Below are 13,202 nucleotides of genomic sequence, written 5' to 3' on the forward strand. Positions count from 1 at the left end.
AAGCAAGGAGATCATCAGTGCAAATTATATTGTAATAACAATTTAAAAACAAAACAAAACAAAAACCCCAAACCCTCCATTTACTGTTATGCAGTAATAAAATCTGGTTTTATGCAACAGCACAAAGACAATCAGTTTGGTTTGTTATAGATAGAGAAACTATTTGAGTTTGAAAACCCTTATAAAATGTTTGCTCTCAACAAGTAGATAGAAAAGATGCCCAACTATCAGTTCCTAACTCTCAACAAATCTGAAGCTGTTTTCCTAGTCTACCACCAGTTTATTTCATTATAATGCCCTTAAAGACATGTTGTAACATCCTTTTGCTCTCAAATTTACAGTTTGGGCAGGGTATGTGTGTATGGAGGTGGTAATGCTGATATACTGGAAGCTTTCCAACAGGATAAGAACTGCTTTTTCCAGACATCCTGCTAACATCAATTTATGGATGGATGTAACTTCTTATCATCTCCATTGCAGGGCATGGCTGTCAAAGACACTTCCTGGGCCACTGTTCATATAGATTTGTTTGTTCTGTTCAGAAAGATGGGGGAAGAAAAATTCTGCTATTTCTCCATTAAAAGGACTGGAATAGTTAATGTCTGAAATAGTTTGTAGACAGCATTTCAAAAAAAGAGATTGAAATGCAGGATAAGGGGAAGCACTTTGAAGACAGCCAAAAGAAAGCAAAAAAGCCTAATAGAAGAGGTTATTCAAGGTGACCTGACATCACTGTTCCTGAATGCAAAGGTAGCAGGTTAATAAAAAGTTCTTTTTCATTGGATACAGAAACATAGCAACATAGACTGAATTTTAACTTGTTGGGGACATGATGATTCCCTCTCCCACTCAGTCTTTGGGTTCACTGCTCCAAAAAGACCACCTACAAGTGTGAGTCCCATTAGAGTACAATACCAGGGTCTAACTACAGCAAAGATATTTCCTCTAAAATATATGTATATGCATGTACAATATATGTATATACTGCCTACTCTGCAGATGTTTTGCCCTAGTATCTACCCAAGGAGACCAGGTGAGGGATTTCTTGGAGGGAGAGGTAAATTTAATTTTCAAAGGAGAAGTCCAATGACACAGCCAAATACCACTTGCAATACAGTACCACTATGTAGGTATGGAAAAGTCTTCCCAAAAATTTTTTCCAGGAATTTTTACCTAAAGGAAGGTTAAACCAGAAAATATTGCCAAATCTCCAGCATTCCCTATGAACATCAGCTAGCTAGCAGTAGGAGAGATTTCAGTGATTGTTTGAACCAAAGACAACTAGAGTGTCCCACAAGGGGAAGAAAGCATCGCAACATCCATGGTTCAAAAACACCTTCTGGTAAATCGTCATGAAGTTTCCATATTGCAAGGGTGATGGAAAAATATCATGGTATGCCTGCATGCTGAACAAAATTGCTCTGGAGACCTTTAACTCAGCTGAAGACATATTTGCAAATGCCACAGATACTTTTCCATCTCTGTGTGGTTTATGTAACATGCACTGTGAACCCTTTTACATTAGAAGTATCTTTGTCCTATATGGTGACTTTTAGACAGCATTAAAATGATGTCACCTGTCTCAGAGACAGGGAGACAAGTCACAAGGACTCGAGGGACAACGAAAAGCAGGAAACTAAAGCCAATGTTGGAGTAGTGTTCCCCATTCCTGTAACAGAAGTTACCATGGTAAAACAAAGAGAAAGGACATATCACAAAAGATATGGAGAGGTCAAATACATTTCAGTGTTATTTCAAGCTTTATTTCTTTATTTCATGTTATGTATTTTTCTAAGAACTTATTTCAGAGATACTGTCTACAATGCACATTTTTCTTCTTGAGTGTCTGCAATTGAGTACAAGAGTAAAATAATTTCACAAAACTTCCACAAAAACAAACAGAAAACAAACAAACAAACAAACAAAATCCCAGCAACACTTCTCCTTCTCTTCCCAAAAGAAAACTCTCAACCTGCTTTTTTAGATGGTCTCTGAATTGTATTTTTCTTGGTAAATTGCAGCAAGTAAATACAGATATTACTGCAGTTTCTGCAGTCACTTATGTCTTCTTTTCCAGAGATCATGAAGACTGGGATAATTACATTCTCCAAGAGGCAAAACAATTTATGAAAAAGAATTACACATATTCTTATTAAAAATTAAATAGGACTTTCATAATCAGCTGTTTCAAATATGTATGCATGAATAATGACAGCTAGAAACCAGTCTCTGCAGATTGCTCATGAAGAGGGTGTGCAGCTGAAGCCAGGGTAAAGAAAAGAACCACAATAAAAAGCAGTTTCTTGCAGCTTTTATGCGGTCGTTTGGTCTAGGCCAGATAAAAGTGAATATTTCTGCAATACCCTGTAACAAGAGGGAGAAAACAATTAAAATTTATCTTTTACAGCAAAAACAAAATTCAAAGTCAACTTCTCAGGGATTAAGTCCATTGGAAAATAAAGTCTTTCTTTTCTTCCAACAGGTTTTAGCTTTTAATTATGTAAAGCCTTCACGAAGGGATTTCTATCATTTTGTAAATTTAGTTCACAAAATGTCCTAATTATCTGCAGACATGTTAATAACGCTTTGAACAGTGTATTAACATAGCAGGCTGAAATGTGTTTTCAGAACAACAGTAAAACAAGGCTTAAAAATACACCCATCCATATTTCTTGTACATTTCATATGTAAATACATTATTGGTATTGTAAATATGGTGAAAACAACAAAGAATCCGATGCATTGAACTCCTTCAGCTGTCCACAGGTTATAAAACCTGGTAGAACTGTGGACTGCAAAAAATAGCCATTTCTTCTCCTCCAGGGAATTGCCTTTATCTATACATTGTCATTTATTTAGTGAATCTGAGAAAATTTTTAATAACAATTTTACTTCTCATAAAACTGAAAAGACAACTCATGGGAAACAAGCAATAATATTTAGATACTGTCTTCGGAATAAAGCCCTGCTGCAAAAATATTAACGTAACTGTTGGAGTAGCAAATTATGAAGAAAGTCACATATCTAGATTTGTGGGAGAAGGGTTGGAAGCAAAGGCCTTTTAAAAGTTTGATAAAGTTTGATTCTTTTAAATTCCTTTTCATAAAATGCCAGGTCTCAAAAAAAAAAAAAAAAAAAAAAAAAGTTATGTCAAAAGCATCTCCTAAGGAACAAAAAATCTTTGCCAGTTCCCAAACTTGCTTCAAAAGTGTCTAAGTCTAGAAATAAAGGCTCTGCAGAAATACTTGTATCAGAATTGTGATTTAGAGTAGGGAACCCCTTTCAGAAAGGAACACAGATGCAGTAAGCCTTAAGAAAAGGACATTTTAAAACAGAAGGACTGATTTCTCTGATTCAGTAGTGGTGTTTTTACTGACAGCCTCCACTGATATGCATAGTCTCCCTTTTTGTTCATGAAAAATAGTTGAAGAACACAGCCCACAACAGTATCCCTTAGGAACACTGAAAGTTTACTAAGTCGCCTTCTGCACTGCCAGCCACATTCCTCAACTGTTCAGCTTTATCCAGGCACAGTCTATGAAGTAGAGAACATGGCTGTAGTGAAGTTTTAGCCTAAATATCAAGGCACTCCCTGAAGATGCCTTCAATACCATCATCAACTCTTCTTACCTGCAATACATTTTCTGCGATTCTTTACAAAAATCATATTTCAGATTAGGCTTGTGCCATTGCATGGCCCCCAAATGTACAGTTCGAATGCATTTATTTTAAGATCCCTCCTCATATTGTTTCAAAATTAAACTATATAAGCTGTCATCATTAAATGTCAAATTCAAAGCTAACTTGATACTGACATAGGTCCTAAAAAGAACAAACAAATTCATTATACTTACCTTGCTCCTCCTTTATTCCAAGTAGTTTGACTACTGGATAAAAATAAAAAAAAGCATTAGTACAGTACAATGTGCAATATAATCACATATTTATGCAAGGAATGATGGTTATCCATCTGTGTGGAGCTTTCTTGTTTATTTGAAGCCCTTTTGAAACTCCAGTTAAAATAACAAACAAACCCTTCTCCAAGATTCCAGTCCTCACAAGAAACATCTTTAATTTGAACTCTAAATAAACAGCAGGATGTATTGACTCAAGAGATAAACATATCTTGCTTCTGCTGAGAAAAAAAACATCTAGAAGTATTTCAAATATCTTCAGATTCTTCAATCCTTAACCTCACGCAATTTGAAAGAATGAGAAGTTTCTTCTGTTCCTGCCCAGACTGACGCTATCCTCATTTAGGATGAGATTCTCAAAGCAAAGAATGATGGAGCTCAAGACCAAGGCAGGGGAAACACATCTGCATATGACGTTTGACAGCCCTGCCAGAGCGAAATCACTAAACTGAGCTATAGCCTGCCTGGATTCTCTCATCTGAGATCCCTTTGTTGATGCTGATACTTCTGCTAAGTAGTTTCTATATTTTCTGCCATAAAGGACAAGCATGTTACTCTCAGTAAAAAGAAAAAACCCAACAAAAAAAGAAAACAACCAGTTTTAGGAAGCAAATGAATAACCTTTTTAAGTCAGATTGTACATAGACTAACCAAGTTAGCTAAGTTAGCAAATCACATTATTCAGGTAAACAAATGTAACCATTGTAGATTGCATTCTGGATTCTTTAATACAAATATTATTTTCTAAATATTTCCATGTTACGTAAAAGCCTTTTCTTTGTTCTAGGAAATCAGCATTTTTAATGCAACTTGATCCTTCTTAAAGTATATTAAAGATGGATTGTTTACAAAAACCTGTGGCACGTATGCTGGCCTTGTGACTTCAGGGGCCTTTGAGCTGTGGCTCTTTTTGCAACAGTAAACTTTATGACTTGTTCCCTCTTCAACTGGTCACAAATAGTATAAATCAAGTGGTGGTTGAGACTCCAAAGAAACTTTCCCATGGGTCACGCTGCAAGAACTAAACAGTGCAAACCCACAGACCATGTTTATTCAAAATAGTTTTATCCATAATTCGTATTTCCTCAAAACAAATTTATGCAGCATCTCATTGAGTTCCTGTTCTGCACATGGGAAAGGAAGAGAATGGGGTTTCCTGTCCCACTGCACCTATGTATTCAGGGCATAGCTGCTTTCCACAGCAAATAGCTAGAATTATGCATCCACTGAAAGAGCAGAGTCAGCACTCGAGGGAGCACTTCTCATTCTTATGCATCACACTGGATATAACGGAGACATGAGACAGGAAGACGTAATGTCACCTTGCCTTCTAGATTCTGGGTTTGCTATGGCTCAGAGAGTTTCAGCAAGACAACTAATATTTAATTAAAGAAGAGTAGACTGATAAATTTCATATGTTTACAATGTGACCTCTCCCCATTCACAGAATAAACGAAAGGGTACTTGACAGTGGCCCATTTTCATGCAAAAAATTAACAAGGTCTCTGTTACAGGATTGCCATTCATTAGCTTTTGGTCTCTGCAAATCCTTACATACTTGGATATGGGCAAATCTCATGAGGAATTGAATAACAAAATGTGCAAGTATTTTAAACTCTTTTTGTAACAACAGAAGTGTTTTACTGATCATTTGTGCCAAAACAATGAAAAAATACTGTTTCACTTCTAAGTCCCAGATGAGTCATGATTAAATTAGGCAGAAATTCTTTACTGTGAAGGTGGTGAAGAACTGGAGCAGGCTGCCCAGAGAGGCTGTGGATGCCCCGTCCCTGGAAGTGCTGAAGGCTAAGTTGGCTGGAGCTTTGGGCAACCTGGGTTCGTGGAAGGTGTCCCTGCCCATAGCAGGTGGGTTGGAACTAGATGATCTTTAAGGTCCCTTCCAACACAGATCATTCTGTGATTCCATGATATGATCTTGCTTATTAAACTTGAATATTAAAAGGTCAATGGCAATTTTCTTATCCTCCTATCCTGAAAGGTTTATCCTTATGTCAAAGGCAGTGCAAAAGGCATTAAAATTTTCTTGGTAGCATACAGCAAGACTCCGGGCTTTCTCAAGGGTGCAGTAGCTCACAGATAGAAGTGGAACTTCATTATATTGTTTTCCCATTAAAAAGGAAACTACATAGCCATCGAGAGAGTGTCCTGGCATTTATAATCAAAAAGGCAGAAAAATTACAGTCATGAAGATCCTTCTTGATATAACAGCTTATAAATATTCTTAATAAAACACAAAATGTCTGGAGGGCATTTGAATTAATGAAAACTGATTTCCTATTGCTTAGGGGACAATTGGACAATGTAACTGCTCTTCTGCCTTCTTCCCAGACATACAGAACATATTCAGCCTCCTCCCCTTTTCTCCATGTCTTTTGTGCTATCCATGTCCCTTTCTGAATCCCCTAGGCTCCAGGAAATCAGGGCGGAGCTGCAGCTGCTCTGGAGCTGTGCCCACGCTGATCTGCCAGAGGGCTGCAGTCAAACAACACAGAGGATGCACCACCCCTCAGAGTGGGCACTGTTTTAGGCTGTCTCCTATGCTAGTCACTGTTTTCACAAAACACGCAGAAATTTAATTATCTCTAAGATTTATAATCCCTTTCAAATTTGGCTAGGATTGGCCAGCAGCTGGAAAACCTTATTACATGCAGACAGATAGCATGATCATAGAAAACTTCATTTCTTTAGTAAACCAGGCTAATAGAACTGACAGTGAAAAATAGAAAAGGTACATCAACAATAATGCACAACATTCAGTTTTTGCTAAAGTGTGAAGCTGTTGTGACTGTAAAGAGTTCAAAGAGGAAAAAAAAAATACAAGAGGGAAAGAGAACAAATATTTCCTCTTTGCTGCCACTGCACAGATGGAATAGGCTCAAAAATTACCTTTAGGTCTTTACTTTGGGAACCTTTTTACCTTCTTTTAATCTTAATACATAGTCTGGCCTGTTTCAGTTAGCTCCCTTGTAATGTAAAATGCCAGGCTGCAGACTACATGACTTGTAAGCCCTGGAGTTCAGCCCTCTTTTTTTTAAATCCCAATGGAAAGGAGAAGAATCTTAGTATAATCAAAGACACGAAAATTGCTGCCTCCAGCCTATCTTTTGAGAAATTATTTTTCTTTCTTGTACTTGTTACCAACACTCATTTTTTAATTCCTATCCATTATGACATATTCTTTCATATTTTAGTATTTTCCTGCTCTGTTTAGTCTTCAAATCTTAAGTTATAACAGAAAGGAAAAAAAAGATCTAGCATTACCCAACAGAAGGCAGGCTCCTTGGGAAGCATTAAGTAAATAACATCATAAGATGTTTATCGCTTCCATACATGGGGTTTTATTGCATTTGTGTAGACGCATTCTTTGAATATATATATTTTAAAAAACCTCACATGGATTGGCTGCATACATCACAGAGTCATCTGTCGTTAAAACTTTACCTGGGCTGGTACCAACACATGCCCTGTGAAAGAGGGCGTGTGCATCTGGCTAAAGGCAAACCCCTGCCACCTCTGCAGACAGTGGCAAGGTTCTCAGGGGTGAAGGCAGGTCTGAGAGAGATGCTCGAGTAAGATGTTGGGGTTCTTGGCTGTGTCACACATTTTCCTTGGGGTTTATCAGGAAACAGTACATGGATGGGGATAAAAGACACAAAGTGTCCTTGTTGCCTTTGTTAACCAGGCACCCTCCAGCAGACTTTACCTTTCGCATTTTCACTACTATCAGGTGGCTGTGTCCCGCCTGCAGTCTCTAATTCTGCTATCTGCAGACATGCTGGCCTTCAGGAGGTGGCTCAGGCCTGCCATACACTGTGCTCTCTTACTCACACTCTTTAACTAGCCTGGACATCTGCAACTTGGCTTCCATCAGCCTCTGGACTGCCTGACGTGCTTCATGTTTCAGATCAGTAAACCTCACAGACCTGATGGGAGGTTGAGCTTGCATGTCCTGTCTCCTCTCACCAAGACCAAAAATCAGCACAAGGTTCCTGAACCCAGGGCTTGCCCAAAGCTTATAGTGATGAAGACAACCTTTTCCCACTTCCAGTACATGGAAAATTCCAGTAGCAATAATATCTGCTTTTTAACTATGCCTTGACTTTGGAGATGCTGGAACCGAACTCTTCCTGGTGTTCACTGGATAACATAAACATCCTCACCAATTAATCCAATTCAAGCTTTTATATTTTATCAACTAAACACCTTTCTGTACACAGTCACACACACTAAATTCTCTTAGACTCTCATAATTTTGCTTCTTAGTCTTCCTAACTCTTCCATTTTTGTACTAGAGTCCTTTAATCAATAGAATTTCAACCTTTGGAAAATTCCATGATGAAGAAAACATATAATTTATTTTTTTTTTTACACTGAAAAGTGAAATTCTAAACAACAGTCATATTAATGTCTCATTAGAACAGTTGAAAAAATGAATGGATGTTTAATAGATTACAGTCAAGATATCTTTTCTTCAAAGAATCCCGATGAATACTATTTTTAAATGAAATGTAGTTGAGCCTTGTTTGTCATAATTTTATATAGGTAAAAAATGAGCATCTATGCATGGAAAGATATAGATAGATTAGACAGATTAGATAGACAGATAGATAGATATGGGATTTTCCCCCTCTAATTACAATACCATATTAAAATATTTACAGCATATCCAAGCATCTTTCATTTAAAGACTTTTAAAAATCCCTAATGATTTCACCATCCTTGTTCTGAATTTAAGGAAGTACCTTGGATGTGGCTCCTTGCAGTGAGTACCTCACACACAAGGCCACTGAGTTCTGCCTCAAGAGCAGCTGTTCCTCCCTCCTCCCATTTGAACAGCTTATATTTTAGGTAGAATTTCTTCTTGAAAGGTATTAAGGACAGCCTGCCAGGGCTGTAAGTTCTGTCAAGCAAACTAAACACACGTGGACACACAATAGTGTCTGGAAAAAAAAATTCAACATTTAAACAATCTCTTTTCTTTTCCATTCTGTACCAAAAAACTTACCAAGGTGCCATTATTGAGGTAATCCAGTATATGCAGGGTAGTACATGTTATTAGGCTGTGTTTTGTTTTGGAGTCGGTCCAGGAAAGCATTATTTACCCTTAAAGTACAATAAAAAAAAATGAATAATGATGGAAGGCGGCTGAGAAGTTCACAAACTATTGAAATTTAACATACTGTGAGTGGCTTTCCCTTCCCATGTTTTCAGTGCCCATTTCCCTGTATTTTTCAAGCTTGTGCTGCATAACCATGGATGGGCATGAGATCAGGTGGACTTAATTTTCTATTCACCAAATGCATCCTTATCCTGGGATCAGTCTGTTGGGATTAAGAGGCACATCTAGGCTGCTGTTTATAATGCACCGAAATTCTTCATAGAAAGATGACCTGCGTACCATCCGTATCAGCCACTTTTTAGGGAGGTCACATATTTTGACAAGTCACCTTAGGTAATCTTTCAGCCTTCAATGCACAATGAAAGTTTCTAGGAGTACTGATTTACTAATATAAAATAGAAGAACCCACTTAAGCTTGTTACTAGTAGAGACAATTTATGCATCTGACAACTTTCTCTACCATCCAGCTGTGAAATTCTAGCATTTTCTTGCACTGCTCTATCAATCTGGAAAGCATGGACAAATACACAGTTTACTTCAATCTGTTTTAAATATTTTCACAGTGGGAATGTTCAGCATGGAGAAGAGAAGCCTGTGGGGTGACCTTACAGCAGTCTATCAGTATTTGAAGTGGGTTAGGGTTTAGGGTTAGTGTTCTCTACAAGAGATAGGGAGAGGGACTTTTTACAAGGGCATGTGATAAAGGACAAAGGAGAATGGCTTTAGACTGAAAGAGGGTAGATTTAGATTGGATACTAGGAAGAAATTCTTCACTATGAGGGTGCTGAGGCACTGGTGCAAGCTTCCCAGAGAAGCTGTGGATGACCCATCCCTGGAAGTGTTCCAGGCCAGGCTGGGTGGGGCTTTGAGCCAATCTGGTCTAGTGGAAGGTGCCCCTGTCCATGTCAGGAAGGTTGGAGCTAGATGACATTTAAGGTCCCTTCCAACCCAAATCATTCTATGATTCTTTGGAAAACTGTTTCTTTTTCCCCTTGATTGCTGCTTAGGACTGACACACATGCTGAGATATGACTGTTGTTTTAATGTTTTACAATGGTATTGGTAAGAATTAAATAAAAACCAAAATACTGGGTTATTTCTGTCTAGGCAAATGAAACGGATGGAATTGAAAATCCTTCATTAACTTCTATGGGTAATTATTTCAGTGTTTTTGCTAGAGAAAAAAATGAAAGCAGTCTGAAGAGTGGTTGACTACAAAAGTTTTTTTATGTTTACATATTGATTTAAAAAAAAAAAGTTTTTACTTTCAAGCCTGAGCATTGTTTCTTTTTGCCAGCAGAAAACAAAGCTGAGAATTTCGCTGTGATTCAGAATAATGAAAAGTCAGTTAAGTGAAAGAAGTGGAAGATGAGAATTATTGAGCATAGAGAGGTCACAGCAGTGGGGCACAGCCTGACGTGCAAAGACATGCAGCTGCAGAAGGCCTTGCTGCACTGCAGGTTCCATCTGAATCAATACCAAATCCCAGGTTTAGATCTGTCTGTTAAACTCAGAGACAGTCAACCACAAGATGTGGCCTGGACAAAGTAGTCCATTCTAAAATAAATAAAAATATAGCTATAAAAATAAATATAGATAGATATCTAGGTTTGTATACAGATCCATAGATCAAGTGCGTCCCAGCTGAAGCTACTGTACTAGTAGTCATCAATAAAACTATTAATAGTTTCTGCCGTATGCTGTATCCTATGCTGATAGGATAAATAAAGTGAGAAAGGCACCCTGGGTCATACTGCATGCAGTGAGCAGTTGTAATCATGGATATTAGTGGCTCATTTAAAAACAGAGATAAACCAGAGATGAGGTCAGGGATCCCCATTGCAATAGTCTTCTAAAGCATGAGTGACTGCAATTTTGAGACCCTTTTCAGGTGGAAATTCAATTTGAGTGTATTCTGCAAGTTTTGCATCTTACCTTCTCTGTTCATTTTTAAGTGATCTTGTCCTGATTTCCTCTTCCTGCTTTTGTTTAAATTCCAATAATTCAGCCTGGCAATGATAAAAGTGAAAAACAAAGAAATAAACAAATAAACTAACTTACTTTTAATTAACATACTTATGCTGCAAACCCTATTAATTCCACATGATGCTAACCCCAGTTAAAGTCAGAACTTCTCTCAGCAACATTTTTCTTATGTGACAGCACTATCTTAAAAACTGAGTGGTTTTTCTGTTCAGCATGTGGATAATTTTTTGTTTGTGCTTTAAAAAGTGGGAAGTTACAGTATTCAGACATTTACAGTCCTAGGCATAAGGGGGTATGCTAGACACCAGTCTGCTTCCCGTTGCCCCAAAACACAAATTTGAATTTCCCAGTGGGTCAAAGGGGGACAAAAGCCAAAAGTCAGGAGCAGACACAGCTGTCATTCCCACAGAGTAAGAAGGAGACATGTCCTTTGCCTCCTGCCTCTACAGAGTGCAAGCAGAAGATGAGATCTGGGCTATGTGATGGGTTGTGTCACCTCCAGCACCCTGGGGCTCCCTTCAGGGTGAGGAGGGAAAGTGGTACTTGTTGAAAATGGCATGGTAGAAGCATATACAAGCGCCCAGCACCGAGCAGACTACCAGCCTTACGTAGTATTTAGGTATACAAATAGTGTCAAAGGGAATTCTTTTCAGAGGAGAGTTTGCTCATGCAATTTTAGCCAGAACTGTGAAGAAAACACAGTTCGTATCACTCTGGTTTGTATGTGTGCTTGTTTGTCCAGCTCCTTCTGCCTGCAACACACCCAAGAAATTGCGGATCTTTCTGCAAAGGATTTGGCTTGCAGGGCAAGGGGGAAGGCATAGGAACAGACCCATCTTTCATATTTTCCATTGCAACTGCACAGCAGTAAGAATAGAAACTAAAATAAAATTATGTGCTTAGATAAAAGCTTCAATAACTGAATGGAACCACATGACTTTTTTTTTTTTAAATCGATTTAAGTGAAACATTAAGTAAAAACTATGCAATAAATGTATGAAGAAAATCAATAACTGAGAATGTGTTGTGTATCAATATTTGTCTAGCCCTAAAAGAAGAAACAGGATTAAGAAATAAAAAAGCCAACCTCCATTTTCACTATTTTAAATAACTATTCAACCTGAAAATTAAAACTCGGTATCTGACTTTCCAATATGTCGTCTCCTCTCTTGGAGTAATGTTCTGAAATATATTGTGTGTATATAATGCAGTGTTCAAAGTGTACTGAATATTTCTAAATCAAGCAATACATACTAAAACCTGTTCTGAAGAAAAAAAGGGAACTGACAATACCTACACATTTTATAGCTACACTGTGTTAGGAGGTACACACAAGACAGAATTCACAATTACTTTATCATTACTAAATATTAGTTTGAAGTAGAAATGAGCCAACATATATCTGAGGGACAATTATTGGTGCCCTTAAAATCCGTATTATTTACAGTAGGTTTGTAAGTAGTGCATTACTCTGCACAATAGGTAGCAGCAACTGTGAAGGCAAGGAGACCTTGGAACCACATAGCAAACAAAAGGAGCCTTAGAAGCAGCCAACAGCTCCTTAGCAGCCCATGGAAATTGCTAAAGAGTCTACAGGTCTGCACAAGTCCCTTAAACCAAACCCATGAATTAGGGGCATGATAATTTACATCTGTAGTTATTTTCTCTTTGGAAGGGTCCATGTACAGACTACAAAAGGAACCAGTCTTACACCCATCCAGGCTGGCTTTCAAAATTTTTTCCTCTGTAGAGGTTCTTGGAATAAGTATATACCTGATGGGATAGCAATGAAGAGACTGCCTTTTGCCCCATCTTTTTTTCCCAGTATTATAGTTGTTAGAATACTATGAAATGAGGACACATCCCCAACATGTAAAGAAATATATCAGTGACAGGGAATAACTTCTGCAGTTCTAGAAGAAACTCGGTGTATGGAATTTGTTGTGCTAAAATTCTCCCACTGGGGAAGTAGCTTAACATTAATTTGGATGTTAGTAACAGCAGAGGCACTTGCTCACATATTTTCAAATTATTTGCTAGATTTTCATGTGCTGCCCTCCCTGTACTTTTACAGTCAAACCTGGAGCCAAAACTTTGCACAGTGCCATCACCTTTGGCAGATGAACTTTATGTGGATATGGTACCCAAATCTATACCAGAGG

The 13,202-nt window shown here is 37.9% G+C and overlaps 1 protein-coding gene across 2 annotated transcripts in view; it reads right to left on the bottom strand.

Annotated features, from left to right (window-relative positions):
* Positions 1-1,741: 1,741 nt before the first annotated feature.
* Positions 1,742-13,202, bottom strand: part of EPSTI1 (epithelial stromal interaction 1) — a 48,662-nt gene continuing 37,201 nt past the window's right edge. For both annotated transcript variants that reach the window (XM_021530831.3, XM_021530830.3), the window contains 4 exons: positions 10,990-11,063; positions 8,941-9,038; positions 3,855-3,887; positions 1,742-2,364 (listed from right to left, as the gene is read on the bottom strand). In XM_021530831.3, coding sequence (XP_021386506.2) covers positions 8,951-9,038; positions 10,990-11,063 — 162 coding nt within the window. In that variant the 3' untranslated portion in view covers positions 1,742-2,364; positions 3,855-3,887; positions 8,941-8,950. The remainder of the gene's footprint in view (positions 2,365-3,854; positions 3,888-8,940; positions 9,039-10,989; positions 11,064-13,202) is intronic.

This window comes from Lonchura striata, chromosome 1 (genome assembly GCF_050655825.1).
Source record: "Lonchura striata isolate lonStrDom1 chromosome 1, ASM5065582v1, whole genome shotgun sequence".
In the NCBI taxonomy this organism is placed as follows: Eukaryota; Metazoa; Chordata; class Aves; order Passeriformes; family Estrildidae; genus Lonchura; species Lonchura striata.